Source organism: Mesoplodon mirus, assembly GCF_964341445.2.
Source record: "Mesoplodon mirus genome assembly, chromosome: 13".
In the NCBI taxonomy this organism is placed as follows: Eukaryota; Metazoa; Chordata; class Mammalia; order Artiodactyla; family Ziphiidae; genus Mesoplodon; species Mesoplodon mirus.
Window position 1 is genome coordinate 49,729,432 of NC_138989.1, and position 19,928 is coordinate 49,749,359.

Here is a 19,928-nt window from a genome sequence, read left to right on the forward strand (position 1 = left end):
TCATTTATCCAAATTCCATCTTTTTTATAAATGAATTAAGTCAGCTAATTTCCCTTTTTAATAAGGTTACTAGACTGCTAGCTCAGGAAAATACCATAGGATAAAAATGAACCTTAATTTCAGCAAGATACTAACAAAAGTCTCTTAGGTTGTGCATGCCTTGGAAAAACGTGCGCTGGATCGTCGTACAATTAGGTAGCGATTGTGACCATGTTGTGACCATGTCTGGAGGAATAAGTAAGGGATCCATCAACTTGGGGGACAGCCTCCAGTTGTATTCTGGAAGACTCTGTGGCCCTGGTCAGGTCTTAGATTTTAGGCAACGACTTGGACACAGAAGACATGAGACTACTCTCAAGGTAGGCTATGAATTTATAGACTTTCAAGAAGAGACCACACATGTCAAACTGAACTAAGTCCATGGTTTATTGGGCTAGAGACAAAGAAATTTATTTTAAACAAGGTGGGTAAATGGAGCAAGAACCTGCCCACCCTGTCTCAGTACAGCTTTTTTGGGTTCCAGAATCCATGATGGATCCCATGTTTGCCACTTACATGGTCCATGTGAGGCAATGGGCCGTTGTATCTGAAAAGCTAAATTTCACTGCTCACCACATCCCTTTTAATATTCAGGGCTTACATCCTCAGCCAGGAAGAACTTTCACAAACTGGAGACATTGACAGACCTCCAGACCCCTTCCTGAGGCTTGAACAAAACAGAGGGTCAGTTGAGTCCACATGGTGATGGACAGAGGAGAGCAGTCAGTACACTCCTGACCCTAAGCATCATCTCTATGTCCCTCTTTATTGCACCCTGGAGAGTGGCACCTTTGCCAAATGCCCCCTAGGACCTCTATGAGATGGAGGAGCAGAGGAGCCCGGGTTTCTCTTCTCAGAGGATGAGGTCTTGCTGGAACTAAGAAATTTAATCGTGTACTGCATCACAGTCGTTTTATACCTGGAGCTTAAATCATTATTTTTGAAGAACTTACATAAATCATCTATGTCTCTAATGTCTTCTTTTAAAGGATTATTTACAGATATTGAGATTCTCTTGATTATTGAGCCAAACTCAGCATCACTAAAAGTACATCTTCATCCAGGGGTAAAAGATGTAGCGTTCATGTATTTCTGATGGTCTCTGTGTCTCTGGTTATCCAGCATCCTAGAGAGTTCATTTCCCACATGAACCTCTCAGATTTACAGAGGACATGAAACTGGGAAGGCCCTTTGAAATGCCAGTGACAAAATCAAAAATTTTTTTAATATCAGAAAGGTAGAAGCATGAGCTAAAAAGTAAAAGAAACTGAGATTAAATATGAAGTCCTACCTTTAGCCCCCAAATAAGCATTTAACTAGAAAATAGAAAAGACCTAACTTAATAAAAGTGCATATGATTTTTAAAAGCTAGCTTTTTTAATGAACTGCTAGCTTAATAAGAGCCAGAAGAATGAGCTATCTATGAAAAAGTTGCATCAATAAATGTCCTCATCAATGGTGGTAACTATTGTATTCTATATATTCCATACAGGTGAGGCAATAGCTGTGGCATTTGGGTTAATTTTGTATATCTCATTTCAAGGAGGTATTAGCCAGCCATAGAACAGGATAACTTGAATGTTTAAGGGTCTGGTCTCCAAACCGTGTCTGATGATAATGAGAATAATAGCAACATCCATGTATTGAAGCCCATTATGTTCCATGCTCTGTGGTAGACGTTGTGTTGATACTTGAAATGGCTTTGGAGTTGGACATCTTCAACCTAAGAAGGTCAAGGATAAGCTACCTCCCCATCTAAACTTTAAACTCTGTGATGACAGAGACCTTTGTACATAATGTCCAGATGGTAATGAAGATGCTAATGATGATCATGATAGCTGCTTCCCAGTCTTTGCAGAATAAATTAATCAAGTTTATAATAGGGAGAAAAGATTATATGGCTCCAGAAGGGAAACCAGATCAAACAGATTGAAGTTATAAGGAGGCAAATTAAAGCCCAAATATAAAAAAGAAATTTCTATCACTTATTGGTGCTCAGAAGTGACACCTGAAACGTTATAAGGAGGTCTGTCTGCTATTAAGTGCTCACTAGGTACCAGCCACAGAGGTTACCAGCTGGTAAAGTTGATACTATTATCCTCATTTTATACATGAAGAAATCAGATGGCAAGTAAAAACTTGTCAAAGTTCACACAATAAGGAAGAGAAAGATTAAGAGTTACTGACTTAAAGCTCATATATTTTCACTAAATTATAATCACCCCTATCATTGGAAATAATCTTACATGGACATTGGATAAATGTCCATCTACTGAGAACATGTTTAGGCAAATTCCTGAATTGGGTGAGGGTAAGTCCTACCTCTCTGATCCTTCAAGCACTCAGTATCAATGAGTCTGTTTGTCAAGTAATAAACTCTCATAAGAATGAATGTTTAATGATCTGCCTCATAACACCATAGAGTAATAGAAGTATTGATAGTATTTTTTATGAATCTAAAGAGATCAGTTTGAGGTGAGGGAATGATAAATGCTCTCAGTGAGGGACACTTGCTAACTGATCCCAAGTTTCATTAGGAAAGCACTTAATTGGCCTCCTAATATAATTGCTTCTAGGCCAGTTCATTTACCTGCTGCCCTAACTCTTCTAAAGCATTTCTGTAGCACATTTACTGGTAAAAAGAAGGTTCAATACATGTCAAAATATAGCCATGTGCCTTAATATCTGTTATGAACCATAAACGTGGGCTTGAAGAAAGCCAAATAGTTAGAAGTAGAGAAGAACAGACATTTGTTGAAAGTCTACTGTGTCCTAGAAATTAGCCCATTCAGAGGAGGGTGGGAGGATGGCCAGGAACTCAGGTGTCGATTTAACAAGCAGCCCATCTGCAGGGGATGGTTAGGAGACCGGCCTAAGCCCGGCAGAGGTTCAGGGGTAGAGAGCAGTGGGAAATATTGTGGGGTGGGGTACGTAGGATAGAAGGAGCCTGCAGAGGGGCTTGGATTCTGAGCTGAACATTCAGCCCTGGTGCTGCAGGCATTAGAAGCCATGCTGGATTCTTGAGTAGAGTGGATGAGGAAAGTAGTTCAAGAATGTGGGGAACACGCTATGTTAGGGGGGAACTGGAAGCCACAGTGTCAGAAATAGCAGGGGTTGTTTTTAGAAAGGAGTCTCCTCTGAGGTTGACAGGAAGCACTGCAAGATAGACAGGAGTAATAATGATGCACTTACTGTGTGCCAGGCAGTGTTCCCAGAGCTGTAGGTTATAGGCACTCGTTTATCCTTTTAATAATCCTATGAAATAAGTAGTAATATTATTGTCAGTCCCATCTTCCAGGTGAGAAAATTGAGGCTTCTAAAAACAATTGGCCTAAAGTCACCAAGAAAAGATGACCAACATTCAGCCTGTGCTCACCTCACAGCCATGCTCTAATGACCAATCACAGTGCACTTAAAATGATTATTTGATGATGTTACTATCTGGTATCATCTAACTGTTTTAAGTCACAGCTTGAGCAGACTGTTCTCAGAAGCAGTAGACACCACAGGTCTGAGTTTGTGTTCCTTGGCCGTGAACATGGTCAATAACCTGATCTCCATGCTGGATACACGTGCTGCCTCCCCGCAGAACCTGAGGAATATGGGACAGACCTTTTCAAGTCTTAAAGTTAAACTTATATTCTAATAACAATAAAAATCAAATTAAGTGTATAGTTTAGGTTTGTAGTTGTTTTATTTATAAACATTATCACTTTCTTTCCACACGCATGGCACACCACATGTGTACATTTTTCTCCCCCCAGGGGCTCAAGATCTGGATCGCATCCGACTCTCCACCTACAGAACAGCATGCAAGCTGAGGTTTGTTCAGAAGAAATGCAATTGTAAGTATGCCAGTTGTTTGGACTAATTACCCTCATGAATCCTATAGTTTACATTTGTTACTTAGTTTATTAAAAGTAGGCTTTCTTGCAAGTACTGATAAAAATATGTTTATACAACAGTAAATGGAGTATTATGATTCACAAATGGTAGAAAGACTATTCCCAAGTAATTCTGAAGGTTTAATGACTCAACTGCTAAAGTATTGGAATGGATGAGCCTCTGGATATGTATATAATCCTGCCCTTGGAATGGTTTAAATCCAGATGGATGGTTTTCTTCTTTTCTCTAGCTTTGGTATTATAAATGCAGTGCCATCAAAATCGTTTCAAAGATTTTAGAAAATATCAAACATTAAGTCCTCCTTATATTTCCTTTACAAATATAGGAAAATGTCTACAAGCTCCTGGAAAACATTTAAGTTACTTTCTGAAACTACAAAAATTAGCCCTTTATATCAGAGTATTAACTACTTTTGCCTACATCAGACAATAACAAGAGAAGAGACAATACTTAAAGAAACAAAGAAACTTGCTTCAACTTTTTCCCAAATTTTAACATGTAAGCAGCAATCTAGCTCACTCTTCACAGTGAGCAAGTTCACATTCCTTGCCAGGTCAATGCTCCCATCAGATTATCACATCCATTTTCTCTTGGAAAATATATTGCTTCAAAGTTCATTTATATGAGCTTACTCTTTCCTTTTTTGAAAACTGACTGCTATAAAAAATTAATAACTGTTCTCATTCTCTAATTAGTATCAGGTGAATTTTAAAAATGAAAACCGTAAAGTTCTCCTGCATACATAGACATAGTTCTTGAATATGTGGCAGGGGGGCTAGGCACTTGGTGAACGTAGAAACCAGCCGTGTCCACACCTCTACCCTCCCAGAGTCTCTGGCAGATGCTTCTTGGGGCTCTGGGCAGACCCCGCCCCCCAGCCGCAGGCTCCTGGGTTTACAGCTAATCATGACTGTGGAGGTGGGCAGGGCACGGCTGCTCCTCAAGTTACAGCTTATTCTCTAGCCCCAGTAGCTAGAAATGGGGCAGGACAAGAAGGGAGAAACAACTTAGGTGGGTCAAATATCAAAGATGTGTGTTGGGCCTCCCTGGTGGCGCAGTGGTTGAGAGTCCGCCTGCCGATGCAGGGGATACGGGTTCGTGCCCCGGTCTGGGAGGATCCCATGTGCCGCGGAGCGGCTGGGCCCGTGAGCCATGGCCGCTGAGCCTGCGCGTCCGGAGCCTGTGCTCCGCAACGGGAGAGGCCACAGCAGTGAGAGGCCCGCGTACGGAAAAAAAAAAAAAAAAAAAAAAAAAAGATGTGTGTTGACTCCTCACAGGAAGCTAAACCAGTCCCCCAAAATGCAGTGAGAAGAACAGTACAGATGTGGGAAGGAATCTGGGGTTGTACTTGCAGTCCTGGGTGTTGAGAAGTCATAAAAGCCCTTTCGGGGACTGGTGTTAAAGGACAAGGAAAATGCTCCCACAGAAGAAAACCTTTCCTTCTCCCCTCAACCCCATCACCCATATTTAAACAAAAGGAAAAATTTCTGTGTTTTCAGCAATGAAAAAGTGATGGGATCCTCCCACTTTCCTTCCTCATTACCACTCCAGTGGCCCTCAATATAGAGGGAGTTCTGTCCCCTTAAAGCTTTGCCACGCAGAGCCTTCCTTAGACTATTTTCAGTAGAGATGGGGAATTTTAAAAAGGCATTACAAAATGGTAAGGATGAACAAATTAATTAAAAGGAAAAGAAAGGAAGGAAGGAAGTAAAGAAGAGAGGAAGGAAAGAAAGATCAAAGGAAGAAGGGGGCTTCCCTGGTGGCGCAGTGGTTGGGAGTCCGCCTGCCGATGCAGGGGACACGGGTTCGTGCCCCGGTCCGGGAGGATCCCACATGCCGCGGAGCGGCTGGGCCCGTGAGCCATGGCCGCTGAGCCTGCGCGTCCAGAGGCTGTGCTCCACAACGGGAGAGGCCACAGCAGTGAGAGGCCACAGCAGTGAGAAGCCCGCATACCACAAAAAAAAAAAAAAAAAGAGGAAGAAGGGGAAAGGAAAAGAAAAGAAAAAAACCCACATTGATTCAGCAACCCTGCAGCCAACGTTACAAAGGGCTCACACTGTTTGCCCTAACTGGGTCCAGCAACCCACAGGCCACTTCCCATTCCTCCTACTCTCTGACAAAGCCCTTTCTCATTCTTGGGCACCTTGTTTTCCATTACCTGTTCTTCTCTGGCCCTCATCCTTATTCTATATCCAGAATTATGTCATAGTCTCATTCACCCTCTTGGAAAACAGTGGAGAAAACAGTGACCTTCTTGGAAAGCAGCGTTGATCCATCCTTGTCTAGCTGCCCCTCAGTGCATCCGTTCATTTACCCCTTAATTTAGGAAGCTTATCGTGAGTTCCTACTATAGGTTTGCACTGCACTAGGTACCAAGGATAGAACAGTGGTGAATAAGACGTGATCCCTGCCTTAACCTTGTCCAAAGTCTAATTCGATAGGTGAATTTTTAAACAGACGTATAAATCAGTGTGGAAGTATAATACTAGGAATGAGGACCTAGAGTGTGGGACCACCAAGAAGGCAGTGCCCTGACCTGGGTGTGAGGGCTGCTGACAGGAGTTTCCTGGAAAGGGCGGAGCCTTAAAGAATTAGTAGGCATTAGGGAAGTGTTATTTGCTTTACAATGTACCTCATAAATATCATACGTTTTTAGAAGGAGGAAAGATATTACATTCTATACAAACTAGACAAAAGTAAGACTCAAGGCAGAAGAATAAGCATATGTTGCGTGCTCTGCTAAAATTAAGTTTCATTTTAAAGCTGTTTCTACCTTGATCAGAAGGTTTAAATGCAAGTACTATATGTGTTTGCTGAGTTTTCCTTCCTGACAAAAAATGTAGCAGTTGTGATGTTGAGGTACTTGCAAAACGCTAACACAGTTGAGCCTGGTTTATCTTCATCACAGTTGAAGTCTTCCTTTTAGGAAGATAACCAGAAGCACTGGTGGTTGTGACATATTAGTCAACATTGAATATACACCCCTGTATTAGAGAAGGATAATTTCTGTCTGCAATAAAACCTAACCCACAATAAATTATGGTACCTAATAATGGAGTTTTACTCTGCAATAAAAGATAAGAAAAAAATCCAGAAAGTGTGCTTGTAAGTGCACTGTTTTATTGAAAACTCTTACATTGTATTTACTTCATGGAAATCAATAGACCTTAACTGAGAACAGGTTGTTTATTTTTAGGCCCAGACCTTATTTACAGGTAAAATTTATTTTGTATATTAACAAAAGTAAGCTTTAAAACTATATAATGGAAGAAAAAACATAAAAACTGACACTTGTAAGGTTATCACCTAGAAAAAATGAACATTGCCTGGGTATAGCATGGAATGTATAGATTTTTAGGAGATTTCTTTTTTGTCTAAATTCAAAGATCAAAAGAGTTAGTTAATTCCCCATATTTTCTTCCCCACAAGGCTTGCCTACTCTGTTTCTAGAATATTGATTAGTATCACTGACATTCATGTTCATTTCGTTTAATACAATTCCTGACGGATGCTGAGAATAACTCGTTGTCAGTGTTCTAAAAAACTCTAAAGGAGAGGCCAGAAAACCATGGCCTGTGGATTGAATGTGGCCCAGCATCTAATTTTGTATAGACTGTGAACTAAGAATAGTTTTCACAGATGAGTATTTGTAACCTATTTGATAATAGGGAACACTAACTTGTGACCCCAATTAAGCAAAATGCTATCTCCCCAAAATAATTCTATTCTTTTCATAGGTAGGTGTGCATTTTTTTAAAATTGGGCTCAGTTATTATATTTTTAATTTCATAAGTAAGAATGTTGTGGAAATTCGTTTTCTCTACATAGTATCTACACAGTACTACTATATAATATGGTGGTGCCTCTTGGTCCACAAAAAAACATTTACCAACCTCTGCTAGAAAAGAAAAGTTGTAAGAAGCCCATCTTTAGCAGACTCACTGTTACAGAGAACTAGTGGTTACCAGGGGGAAAGGGAAGTGGGGAGGGGCAATATAGGGCTGGGGGTAAGAGGTACAAACTATTATGCATGAAACAAGCTACAAGGACATATTGTACAACATGGGGAATATAACCAATATTTTATAATAACTATAAATGGATTGTAACTTTTAAAAATTGTGAATCGCTATATTGTATACCTATAACTTATATAATATTGTCAGCAACTACAAGTATTTTTTAAAAGCCCATCTTTTTTTTTCCTGAGGCAAAAGATTCTTCATTTCTTCAATTATTCTCCATAGGCTCTATTCTCCGAATCAGCTTTTCCCTTTACCATTCATCTTTGTACCCTGTCTTGCCTTCCCTCCCCTGTCATGGCTAGCACATCCTCTAACAAAATAAAGGAATGAATGTGTCTAAAAACTAGGGGACAAAATGTGGCTATTCTATTTTCTAGGAGGAATGGGACAGAAGGGAGAATACAATAATATTCCCAATACTCCTTCCTAATCAGCAGCCTTCTCTTTAGCTTCCAGGTGTCCTGGTGACTTTCCACAAAATAAAAACCCTATATACCGTTTATAAGCATGTATGAAAATGGCAACATCTCAGCCTTTATTTTGAACAGATAACCGTCTTCTACTAGAACATTATTTCCTCAGTCAGCACTGACATGGTAAATGACCCAGATACCCTGTGATGTCAGCAGATCTTTTTTCAGAAATTACTTTGGAGTGAACAAAATGCAGCCGTAAGTTCGTGAACAACAAAAGGCAACAAGAGAAATCAATCAGAAATCTCTAATCCCTCCTGTCTAATAGTGAGGGGAAAAAAAATAAGGAGGCAAGAGGATCCTCTCCCCCGCACCCACGGCAGATGTTGCACCATCTTTAGTTCTTCTGGTTACAGTCTGAATTTTCTTTCTATCACACATATCAATTCAAATTGAATTAAAATTTTGTTTAAAAGAAAGAGAGGACAAAACGTATACGTTTGCATCTGGCTTTCTCAAAATATCTTTCCTCTAGTAAATGAAACATTTTTTAAAAGTATCCTTCATTCAGATATAATTTAAAGTCAGAACACATGCTTTTGTCTGTAACATCTCTAAACTTCTTTCAGGATTTCTTGTGAACCAAAAAAAAAAAAAAATGCAGTTACCTATTTACCTAAATATTTCTCTAACACTGCAAAATTAACCCAAGTGAATGCTCTCTATGTACTAGGTCCTGAATAAATGCTTTCCTATGAATGAAAGAATATGCCCCACTAGATTCATTCTTCACCAGCCAAGTGACTAGTCTTATACTTCAAAAGTAGCCTGCATTAACAAATGCTAATACCCCACTCATTTTTCTTCAAGGTAGTGTACCAGCATATTCCTCATCTCTGCCTCATTTTTAAGTGTGTGGATTTCTGGCTGCCTGTGTCAGTTTTCTATCTTTGCATAACAAATGACCACACACTTAGCAGCTGAAAACAACACACGTTTATTATTACCCTGTTTCTGTAGGTAGAAACCCAAGCAGCATGGCTGGATTCTCAGCTCAGAGTCTCATGGATGGACATCAAAATGCTGGCTGGGTCTGTGGTTCTTATCTGGGGCTCCAGGTCCTCTTCCAAGTGAACTGGCTGTTGGCAGAATTCCTTATGGTTGAAGGACTGAGGTCCTCATTTTCTGCTGACAGTCAGCTGGGGACAACTCTCAGTTCCTAGAGGCCACTCACATTCCTTGCCACATGGCTCCCCACAGGCCGTTCAGAGTTTAAATGTCTGCTTCTTCTTCCATGTGTTTCTCTGACTGCCTCCTCTGTGACCAGCCAGAAAAATACTCTCTGCTTTTAAAGGACCCATGTGATTAGGTCAGGCCCACCCAGATCCTCTCCCTATCTTAAAGCCAACTGGTTTGGGACCTCAATTACATCTATAAAATTCCCCACAGCAGTACCTGGATTAGTGTTTGATTGAATAACTGAGACAAGGTATGTGCACTCCGGGTGCCAGGAACCTTGGGGTGGGGTGAGGCGGGGCATCCTAGGATTTTGCCTACTACAATGCCCAGAGTTTAAAGTCAGAACACAGGCAAGAGAAATAGCTCCCCCCCAAAGAGATGTGTTTAAAAGAGAAAGATAGAAGGACTCTCTCCACCCAAGGAGTCAGAAGGAAGAGCAGGAAGGTTCACAGTTAGGGAAATAAGTGACAGATGTCAAACCCTTGGAGCACAAGTATCTTTGTATTGTTCCAAATGTGTTGGACACACATTTTCATTCCTGACGTCGAATCATTCTAGACACTTGTTTAGGATAAAGACAAGTGGATCATGCTAGAATACAATGTTCCCCAAAATTCCCTGTGGGGAATTTGGTGGTGGCAGCAGAACATAAACAAACCCATTAAAGATGCCCGTGCACCAGGCAGTGGAAACACTGCTCCCCTCTGGGCACGCTGGACCGACAGCAAAAATGTCTCCCCTTAATCAGGGCAAACTTCTGGTAGAGAAAAGCTATGATTTTAAAGCCCTGATGCTTGAGACACAAGTTTAATTAAAGCTACTTCTTCCCTTTAATTGCCTTTATTTTGAAGATCTTAAAGATCAGGGTTGTGTTTTCTTGTTAGAATTGTTTTTTTATAGAGTGCTTGAAGCTTTGTCTGCTCAGGCTGCTACCACTGCATGTACAGCCTGCGAAGTAAGCCGACACCTGTAGCCTTGTTTCCAGGCGTCTGGAGGTAACATGCATCATCTTCCTTCCCTCTCTCTTGCTTCTGCTTTATGCCAGGAAGCTGTGCTAACTAAGCATTTTTACTCTCACAATTTAGGAAGGAGCATCATCTTAAGTGCTCCAGTCAGTTGGGAAAGAGTGGAGTGTAGAGAGGAGTGACTTTCAAGCTTCTCCAACCCCATCTAAAGAGGGCCAGAGCAAGAAGCAATGAATGACCTTCCCTTAGCATTCTGCTAAGCTCTGTTCCTGGGAGCCTGCAGGATCGGCCCAGAGCCAATCAGCAGAGCGATGAAGGGATACCCAGGGGGTGCTCTCCTGCAGTCTGGCTCCCAGGAGCCCTGGGCTCTGGTGAACACTGAGAGAAAACAAAAGACAGTAGGGAGGACAGGGATGGAAGAATGGCCTCTCCCACATAACCACACCTGTTATCCTGCTGGAAAGTCAATCGTGATGCCACCTTGATTTACTCCTCAGTGAAGCTTTGTTGGCATTTTGTCCTTGTTATTAACAATCACACATTTATTCATTCATTCAACAAATGTGCACTGAGATGTGCTAGGTTCCAAGCATTATGCTTAGACCATGGTGGAGGGAAAGTAGGGTAATATTCCTTAGTGTACAAATTTAGTATTAGTATAACCTCAAGTTTAGAATCTAATGATGTGTCCTGTTTATTCAAAGCTTCTGATTGTGTTAATATCAAATAGTAGATACACCCAAACACTTTGCAATAATAAATATATCTAGCCTGTCGGTCCCCTGAGAGAATTGTCATTTTCTGAAGAAAAAAATTACTTATAAGTTTGGTGGTTAAAAGAAACCAAGTATATCTATAGCTACTGAAATGGATTAAGTCTGTAGCTGTTTTTATTCCTTCATGGTGTTGGGCTAGGACTTTTGCTTTATCTCCTTTTCTATCAGGAATTGTAAAGTTGTTTGTTGCAGGTGAGGAGAGCATAGATGCCAAGTAGGTTCCCTTGGAAAAACACCAGATAAAATCATATAACTGAGAACTCCACTTCTAACTTCCCAGTATTAGCCGACTGCCGTGGTAAACAGTCAACTGCCCCACGATGTCTGTCAAGACCTGTCATCAAGAGGCAAGCATGTGGACCACTAGGGCTGCTGCAAAGCTAATAATAATGGCACCAGCCCTTAATTAACTTAGTTTCTCAGAAAAATAATGAACTTCAATGTAAGATCAAGTACGATTCATTTTAACTTTCAAATTCAACACTGATGAATAAGATGGTGATGTTAGGGGCTTCCCTGGTGGCTCAGTGGTTGAGAGTCCGCCTGCCGATGCAGGGGACACGGGTTCATGCCTCTGGGAAGATCCCACATGCTGCGGAGCGGCTGGGCCCGTGGGCCATGGCCGCTGGGCCGGCACGTCGGGAGCCTGTGCTCCGCAACGGGAGAGGCCCCAACAGTGAGAGGCCCACGTACCACAAAAAGAAAAAAAAAAAAAAAAAAGAGATGAGAAAAATTTGTATGGCCTAATAGAATCAGAATCTACTTCAAACATGGTCATAATCATTTTCTTCTCGTTTATTATTCCGGGAGAGTTCAATCAGGGATGGGTGGGACTTGATTAGAATCAGTGCTTTAGCGCGTGTTTCCCCAGAAAGCAGACTCCACAACAAGACTTGTGTGGAAGTAGCTCATTTGGAGAGTGAACCCAGAGCAGAACAAGAAAGGAAAGCCAAAAGGCAATTCTGGCGCTTCTAAGGAAGCTTGTGAAATGCACCCCAGAACTGTCCATCCAGAGCTGACAAGGAGGAGGCACTAGTCCAGCTGCTCTGTCCTGCACTGGCCAAGGGCAGCCTACAGGACTTAACGCCCCCGAGCTTCTGGGTTGCATACGTGCACCTGGCAGGCAGTGTCTGGTATTTGTGCTGAGACGTTCTCGGAGGTGCGTGGCGGGAGCCTGAGGCCAAGTGATGTCTGGTTGCACCTACACTGAGTCGGTCAAAGTCTAAGTTGTGATGGTCACTCCCGCAGGGGCTGGAGGAAAAAAGTGCCCTTTTCCATCTGTCCTAACATTTCTTAGGACAGATGGAAAAGGGCAGAAACTGGAGACTTGCTGTAAAAAGCTAATTCAAAGTCAATAAAAGCCCAAAATAGGGCAGTAGAATGTAGGATAGAGTTAGGGCCCATTGAAGAAACCTATGCAGAGTTATCCAGTGAAATCTAAAATGACTACCCAGAGGGAAGATAAGATACTAGATTTTCTTGCTTCTAAGGCTATTAAGTATATTCTGAACAAAGTTGAACACTGACGGTGAGAAATTAATCATTGTTCAGATATTTCTTTTCATTTACCTTCTCTTATTATTTTTACAATCCTTGGTACAATACTTTGAAAACTAATAGGCTTAATAAATGCTTATTCAATTGAACATAGTTAAATTTAATTTACAGTATGACATCTATTGAGCCAACAATTATTATACCTCATTTTGAATAATCACGCAAGTCTGCAAACACAATTTAAGGAAAACTGAATACTTTTTCCTGATAGGCAGTGGATGTACTGCCAGGGCCTTTGAGGACCAGCATCATACTCAGTTTGATTTTACACCAAAAATACATTGTAGACCTTTTCCTGAAGCTCTATTATATCATCCACCTTAACCAGGAAATTAAAGTGAAAATAAAATGTTATGTTTGTAAGAAATGATGCTTCTCCCCAAAGATCCTTAACAAATAGAACTATCTTGGTGATAAAGGCACATGTTGAGAGCAAGGAAGATGTTGAGTTTGGAACATAAAATAATTTGGTGAGCTACTCAGATGTTGTTTAGATTCATATATATATATATATATATATATATTTTTTTTTTTTTTTTTTTTTTTTTTGCGGTACGAGGCCCTCTCCCCGTTGTGGCCTCTCCCGTTGTGGAGCTCAGGCTCTGGACGCGCAGGCTCTGCGGCCATGGCTCATGGGCCCAGCCACTCCGCGGCATGTGGGATCTTCCCAGACCAGGTCACGAACCCGTGTCCCCTGCATCGGCAGGCTGACTCTCAACCACTGTGCCACCAGGGAAGCCCTAGATTCATATTTTAGAAAGGTATATAGCTCATGGCTCACTAATGGAGATCAAGTCTGAAAACTGTCATTTGCTGACATTTTCTTTCTGAACTCAGTGTTTGGTTAATGTGAGTGATGACTAATATCTTCAGTGTAAATCACATCAAAATGCATTTGTTAACCCTGGTGAAGCATACCACTTAACTGAGTTCCTAACAGCTTTTTTAAACACAACTTTGTCATGATCAAAGACCTGAATAAGGGCATAAAGTATATACTTGAAAAATCTTAACTGGCTAATTTGCACGTGGCTTTCTCCACCACAATGTTCTTGGGATTCTCATGATATTTTTTAAATAAATTTGTCTGACTCAAATGAGCATCAGTTTCCTCTTCTTCCTGTCTCTCATCTAACTCCATCCTTTAAGTCAAGGGTCCCCAACCCCCGGGGCCTGTTAGGAACCAGGCTGCACAGCAGGAGGTGACGGTGGGCAAGCAAGGGAAGCTTCATCAGCCTCTCCCCATCGCTCCCGATCGCTCTCATTACCACCTGAGCCATCCCTCCCCACACCCCCGTCTGTGGAAGAATTGTCTTCCACAAAACCAGTCCCTGGTGCCAAAAAGGTTGGGGGCTGCTACCTTAAGTCTTGCTCCATAGCAGTGGTTCTCAGACTTCCTTCTCTTTCAAAATCACCTAAGGAGTTACTGAAACCTAGGGATGCCCTGGCTGAACTCCAGACACATGGAATCAGAGGCCACGATCTGAGATCCACTCACTGCTCTAAAGATCACCTCTGATTTTCACTCCTGGACTGGTTGGCTGTAGCTGGGAATCTGAATTAGCTGACATGGTAGTTGGGAAATGAAATTAAGCATTAAACTTTGCAGGATGCAAATTCTCAATCTCTCTGTTTACTTACTGAAAAATTAGAGAAGTCTTATATAATGGGCAACAGGAAACGTTTCAAAGGTATAGACCCTGCTTTCCAGTAAACCCAGCACAAACTCCACTGGCCCAGTCAGGTCAGTACAAGATCCGATTACACCATGATCACTCACTCCTCTCTGCCTTTGGCCCCTCGACCCTCTTCCTGCTGGAGTATCCTCCCCGCCTCATCTCCATGTATTCATATCCTGCTGTGATTCAGGAACCATCTTGAACTCTACCTTCTCCTCCTCTAAAACCTTTCCAAAGTCTCCAGCCCACAATGGCATCCTTGTATGTTGAGCTCCGGTAGTTTTTTTTTTTTTTAATCTGCTCTATGAATATGGACTTTTGATTACATAGTGTCTCGAACAGGGCTTCAATTAGGCCTTCTGAATGTGTCTCTCCCATGGGAATCGTAAGCTCTTTCAGGGCCAGACTCTCCTATTGTGTTAAATCACCTACCACATCAAACATGTAATGCATTGTAGAATCTTTAAAATTTCCAGTTGGATCTAACTTCTTTCAAAAATATTATGGAATCTCATTTCTTGCTTCCTTTCCCAACTCTGTATGTATAAGCATATGGCAGTCTTTCTCCATATGTTTATGCCCGTACGTGCAATAGATGTATGGTAAATAGTGATACGCTGCAATTTTTTTCTCATGAGTTGATGCTCTCTGAATTTCAAGGTAAGTATTTGATCTGCAAGTGAACTAAACTAAGCATCACTGTTACAATCTCTCATGGGGGGGCGGTTATAACATCATATCTGTTAAGAGGAAAACAAACCTGAAATTATAGAAAAAAGCTTGTACTAAGGGACAAATATTTTTATAACTGACAGAGTGGAGCAAAGAATTGAAAGAATTGGGAGGGGATTTTTATAATTCTATCTGAATACGACAGTAAATTTTCTCTCAAAAATAAGAGTAATGCCTAAAATGTATATAGTGCTTTACATTTTTACTAAACGTTTTCCATTTTTGTTATTCCCAGGACACCTATAAAATAAGAAAGGTGGATATTATTATTCCTACTGTACAAATGAAGAAAGACTTGACTCCAAATCTACTATCTTTAAGTCTATTTTTCTTCTGTATAAGAGAAAATAGATTGTTGTTGCATGCTCAAAGCACTTGTTTGCTAAATATCTCTATTCTTCACCACTTACAAGTTCTGTATGATCAGGGACCTGCCTGTCTTGTTCATGCTAATTCTAGAACTGAGAACAATGCTGCCACATAATAAGGGCTGAATAAGTACTTAATGTATGAATGAAGTTTTAGTCTTTGGAATGGAAGGCTAAGAAAGAAGGCTTGTTAGTGGCTTGGGGTAATGAGTTTGAAGAGGATTCTGAAGTCATTCCTGGCACTCACAAGGGGATACGTTCCTCTCCCCACCTCCTCACACCCCACCCTGTGGCGGCCTGACCCACACGTGAAGCTCCTTAAAAGCATTTTGACTTAAAGTCTACTTGGCATTTAGAATACTGAATGAAATTTGCTATTTGAGAGCTGTCATAGGAAGAAGACAATGCTTTAATGTGTGCTCATCTTTTAGTGCTAAAAGCATCAGAATTTACTGGACAACTAAAAGAATGAATGTCCATAATTAACTTTTCTACAAGCCTACAAACATATTTTCAGGATCTGCTATGTGAATGAACACAATTTGGCACTCCAAACCCACAGTATAAACTACTCAAAAATACCACCTGAACTTGGTTCTCATACTCTGAAGAGTGTGGTTACAAGGGAAAATTCCTGCTGGGAATTTTCCTGAAGGTCAGGAAACTTTGGTCCAGGGAGGGAAGAGTTGGATGAGTTTTCAGGAGAAACAACCTATCTGGTTTGCAGTGGGATTTGATGAGTAAATCAACAGCAGAACTCACCCTGCTCTTACCTGCATGTCTCAGAGGTGGAAAAACAAGTCATAACAAAGCCTCAGATAACGGTCACCGTCACTTTAAGTATCGGTGGCAAGGGTGGGTGAGGGTTGAGAGGGCATGTGTATGGGCATGCACACATATATACACACAAACACACCGTCTACACACTAGAGGGTATGCATATTCCCAATGGCATATCGACAGATTATGTTCAATTCCCAGCCTAACTAAGAGTTGTGAGTTCAAGTTTTATTCAGGGATTTACAGAGGACTATAGTCCGGGAGATAGGTCTAAGGAGCTGCTCCGAAGGGTAGCGGAGATATATGGGGTAGCAGGGATAAATTCATATATATATGAATTTTTTGGCTGGGAAGTACATGATGTCAAACATACATCTTGGTAAAAGGTTACTGCTAGGCACAAAGAACAGGTATCTCAAGCTAATGATTTTCGTGTTTTTCTGTGTACAGGAAGATGCAAGAATCTGGGGTCATTGAAATTCTTCCTGAGATGTGTATCTTAACTATCTAGGTGCCCATTTATACAAAGCACAGAATGCCTCATCCTGTTTTTTCATCCCTCAGGGTGCACTGTCAGTGGCTGATTGCAGTGGGTTGCGACTTAACCTTTGTAAAGCTGGATGATGAGTAATAAACATTCTTTGTTCTTTTTTTGTTCACAAATGTGTATAGACATAATTATATAAATCATTCTTAAACTGCATAAATTGATAGTGACCAGCTTCTTGTGATGTACCTCACAACCTATTAGAACGTAGGAGGCTGTCTTGATGCCGAAGGACTGAGAACTTCTGCCTTAGAGCAGTGCTTCTCATACTCTAATGTGAATACAAGCTCCCTGGGGATGTTGTTAAAATGCAGCCTCTGGGGCTTCCCTGGTGGCGCAGTGGTTGAGAGTCCGCCTGCCGATGCAGGGGACGCGGGTTCGTGCCCCGGTCCGGGAGGATCCCACATGCCGCGGAGCGGCTGGGCCCGTGAGCCATGGCCGCTGGGCCTGCGCGTCCGGAGCCTGTGCTCCACAACGGGAGAGGCCACAGCAGTGAGAGGCCCGCGTACCGCAAAAAAAAAAAAAAAAAAAAATGCAGCCTCTGATTCTCTAGGTCTGGGGTGGGGACCTGAGAGTCTGCATCTCTAACAAGCCTAGTGTCTTGGGATTCCAAGTATGGTCCTGGACCAGCAGCTGCAGCATCACCAGGGAGCTATTTTACAGCCTTGTAGGTGAGTCCAGTGTGCAGCCATGGTTGAGAACCACCACTCCAAAGTGAATGAGATGAAGTCACTAGATGATGGTTATTGACCCTCCCCAGCTGCAAGCCCTCTGAGAGCCTTCTAAAGGTTTATAAGTCAGTGATTGTCAAGAGTCACCTGGAGAGCTTCGTCAAAACCCTTTCCCACCCTGCTAAATTTTGGAATCAGTAAGTGGTAGAATCTGGAATTGGGAATTTTGAGGAGCCCTGTTTCATGAAGTGTCTTTTGATTTTCCTATCCTATCTGTACCCTCTCTTCCAGATTTTACCCTACTTATATGATTCTCCTACTTCTCATAAAGTTTATGACCTCGGTCATTTCTATCTGGTATAAATGAGTTTGGCATTTTTGCACTTATCTCAGGGATACTTGGATATAAGTCATCTATATCTATGAAATAAAGAGTCCATCTCTTGTTAATAGAGTGTAAGACATCAGCAAACAGATAAGAAACATCGCTTGAGATCAACAAACTCTTCTCTGCCCACATACAAACATTTCCTCCCACCCCCCCATCCTGCCTCTGACCCAGCCATTTTCTTCCTGATATTTCCTGAATTTAAGGCAAACTATTGAAGATCTGTCTATTTCTATTTATTTATAAAGATGGACCATGACATGTTAATAATAAATGTCTGAAATTAACATATTATTTTTAAGATTCTGTGAAGTACTAAATATTGCTTTTAAGAATACATTTTGTCAGGACTTCCCTGGTGATCCAGTGGTTAAGACTTTGCCTTCCAGTGCAGGGGGTGCAGGTTCAATCTCTGGTTGGGGAGCTAGGATCCCACATGCCTCGGGGCCAAAAAAAACAAAACAAAAAGCAGAAACAATATTGTAACAAATTCAATAAAGACTTTAAAAATGGTCCACATCAAAAAAAAATCTTTTAAAAAAAGAATACATTTTGTCTATTCTTGATATGGTTAATGTTATCTGAATAATTTCGTTATGCAAACTGATGTCTTATGTAATATATTAGTATAAAAAGTATGTAGTTTTATAGATGAGGAAACCCCACTTCTTATCACCTGTGCATGATAGTAGGTGCTCTGTGATGGACATTTAAAGCTTGATGGATATTTAGTAAAGTGTTCACAGTGCCATCTAGTGTTATGTAGTCGTCATTGCATGACCTAAATAAATTCCTCGTTTTCTAAAATGACTTGATAGCTCAACAATAAGTAACATACTCATACAACTGTCAGACCTTTAAAACAGACCTCTTAATAACTTCCTAATGACTCTCAACTTAGCTCATTTCTTTATGTTCCTATTTAATTAAGCAAAAGTCTTGTGATACTTACCTTTTTCAATAATAATTAATAGGTATTGAATGCTTGTTATGCACTAAGCACTATGTGAAGTGCTTTACATGGATTATCTCATTTGCTTCCCACAATAACCCTGTAATGGAAAAGCTGTTATTGTCCACATTTTACAGATGAGGAAACTGAAACTTAAGGACATTAAGTGGCTTGCTCAGGTCATAATGGATAGCCAGTAGGGAAACCAGGTGGAAACCCAATCAACCACCCAGGAACTTGTACTACTCTGTGCTGTGATCTGAACCTCTCAAAGTAGTTACCAGTGAAATAAAGCTTCCAAGAAATCTTTATGAAAGCAGGCCTTCCTTACCAGGTCTCTGTTAACAAATACAGTGAAATCAATTCAAACTCCACTAATGCAGAATATTTGACAACCAAACAGAATAGGTATCTGCTTTTGTGGCGGGGATGGTGTTTGTGCTTCTCTGATATCACCTACATAATATATGCTCAAAATTGTATGTTAATTAGTTTATTGAATTTGGAGGACTGGGCTAAAACTTAAATTTGGATTCATAATAAATCTTGTAAATTAATAATAGCATAGCATGGCTGCAGATCAGAGAGTGTTTAATTATTTTAACACAAAATATTATGTGCCAAGCCCTGTGGTCAGCACTTGTGTATACCTTTTCTCTTTTATCTTCACTACAACTCCCTCTGGGTGGCATTAGCTTTCTCATTTCTAAAAAGGGAATAATAAACTGTATAGAGGTGAAATAACTTGCCCACAGTTTTACAGTTATTAGTGGAGCCAGGAGTGAAACCTCAGTCTTTGTGATGGCAAAATCTGTATCATTTCCACTCTGCCACTCCTAGAAAATAATGTGCATAATTATAGTTGTCTGCATACCTGTCACCCCCTATGTA

At 41.0% G+C, this 19,928-nt stretch overlaps 1 protein-coding gene across 1 annotated transcript in view; it reads left to right on the plus strand.

The window, feature by feature from the left end:
- Positions 1 to 19,928, plus strand: part of DTNA (dystrobrevin alpha) — a 204,211-nt gene that overhangs the window by 92,237 nt on the left and 92,046 nt on the right. The window contains exon 3 of the mRNA XM_082640968.1: positions 3,804 to 3,884. Coding sequence (XP_082497094.1) covers positions 3,804 to 3,884 — 81 coding nt within the window. The remainder of the gene's footprint in view (positions 1 to 3,803; positions 3,885 to 19,928) is intronic.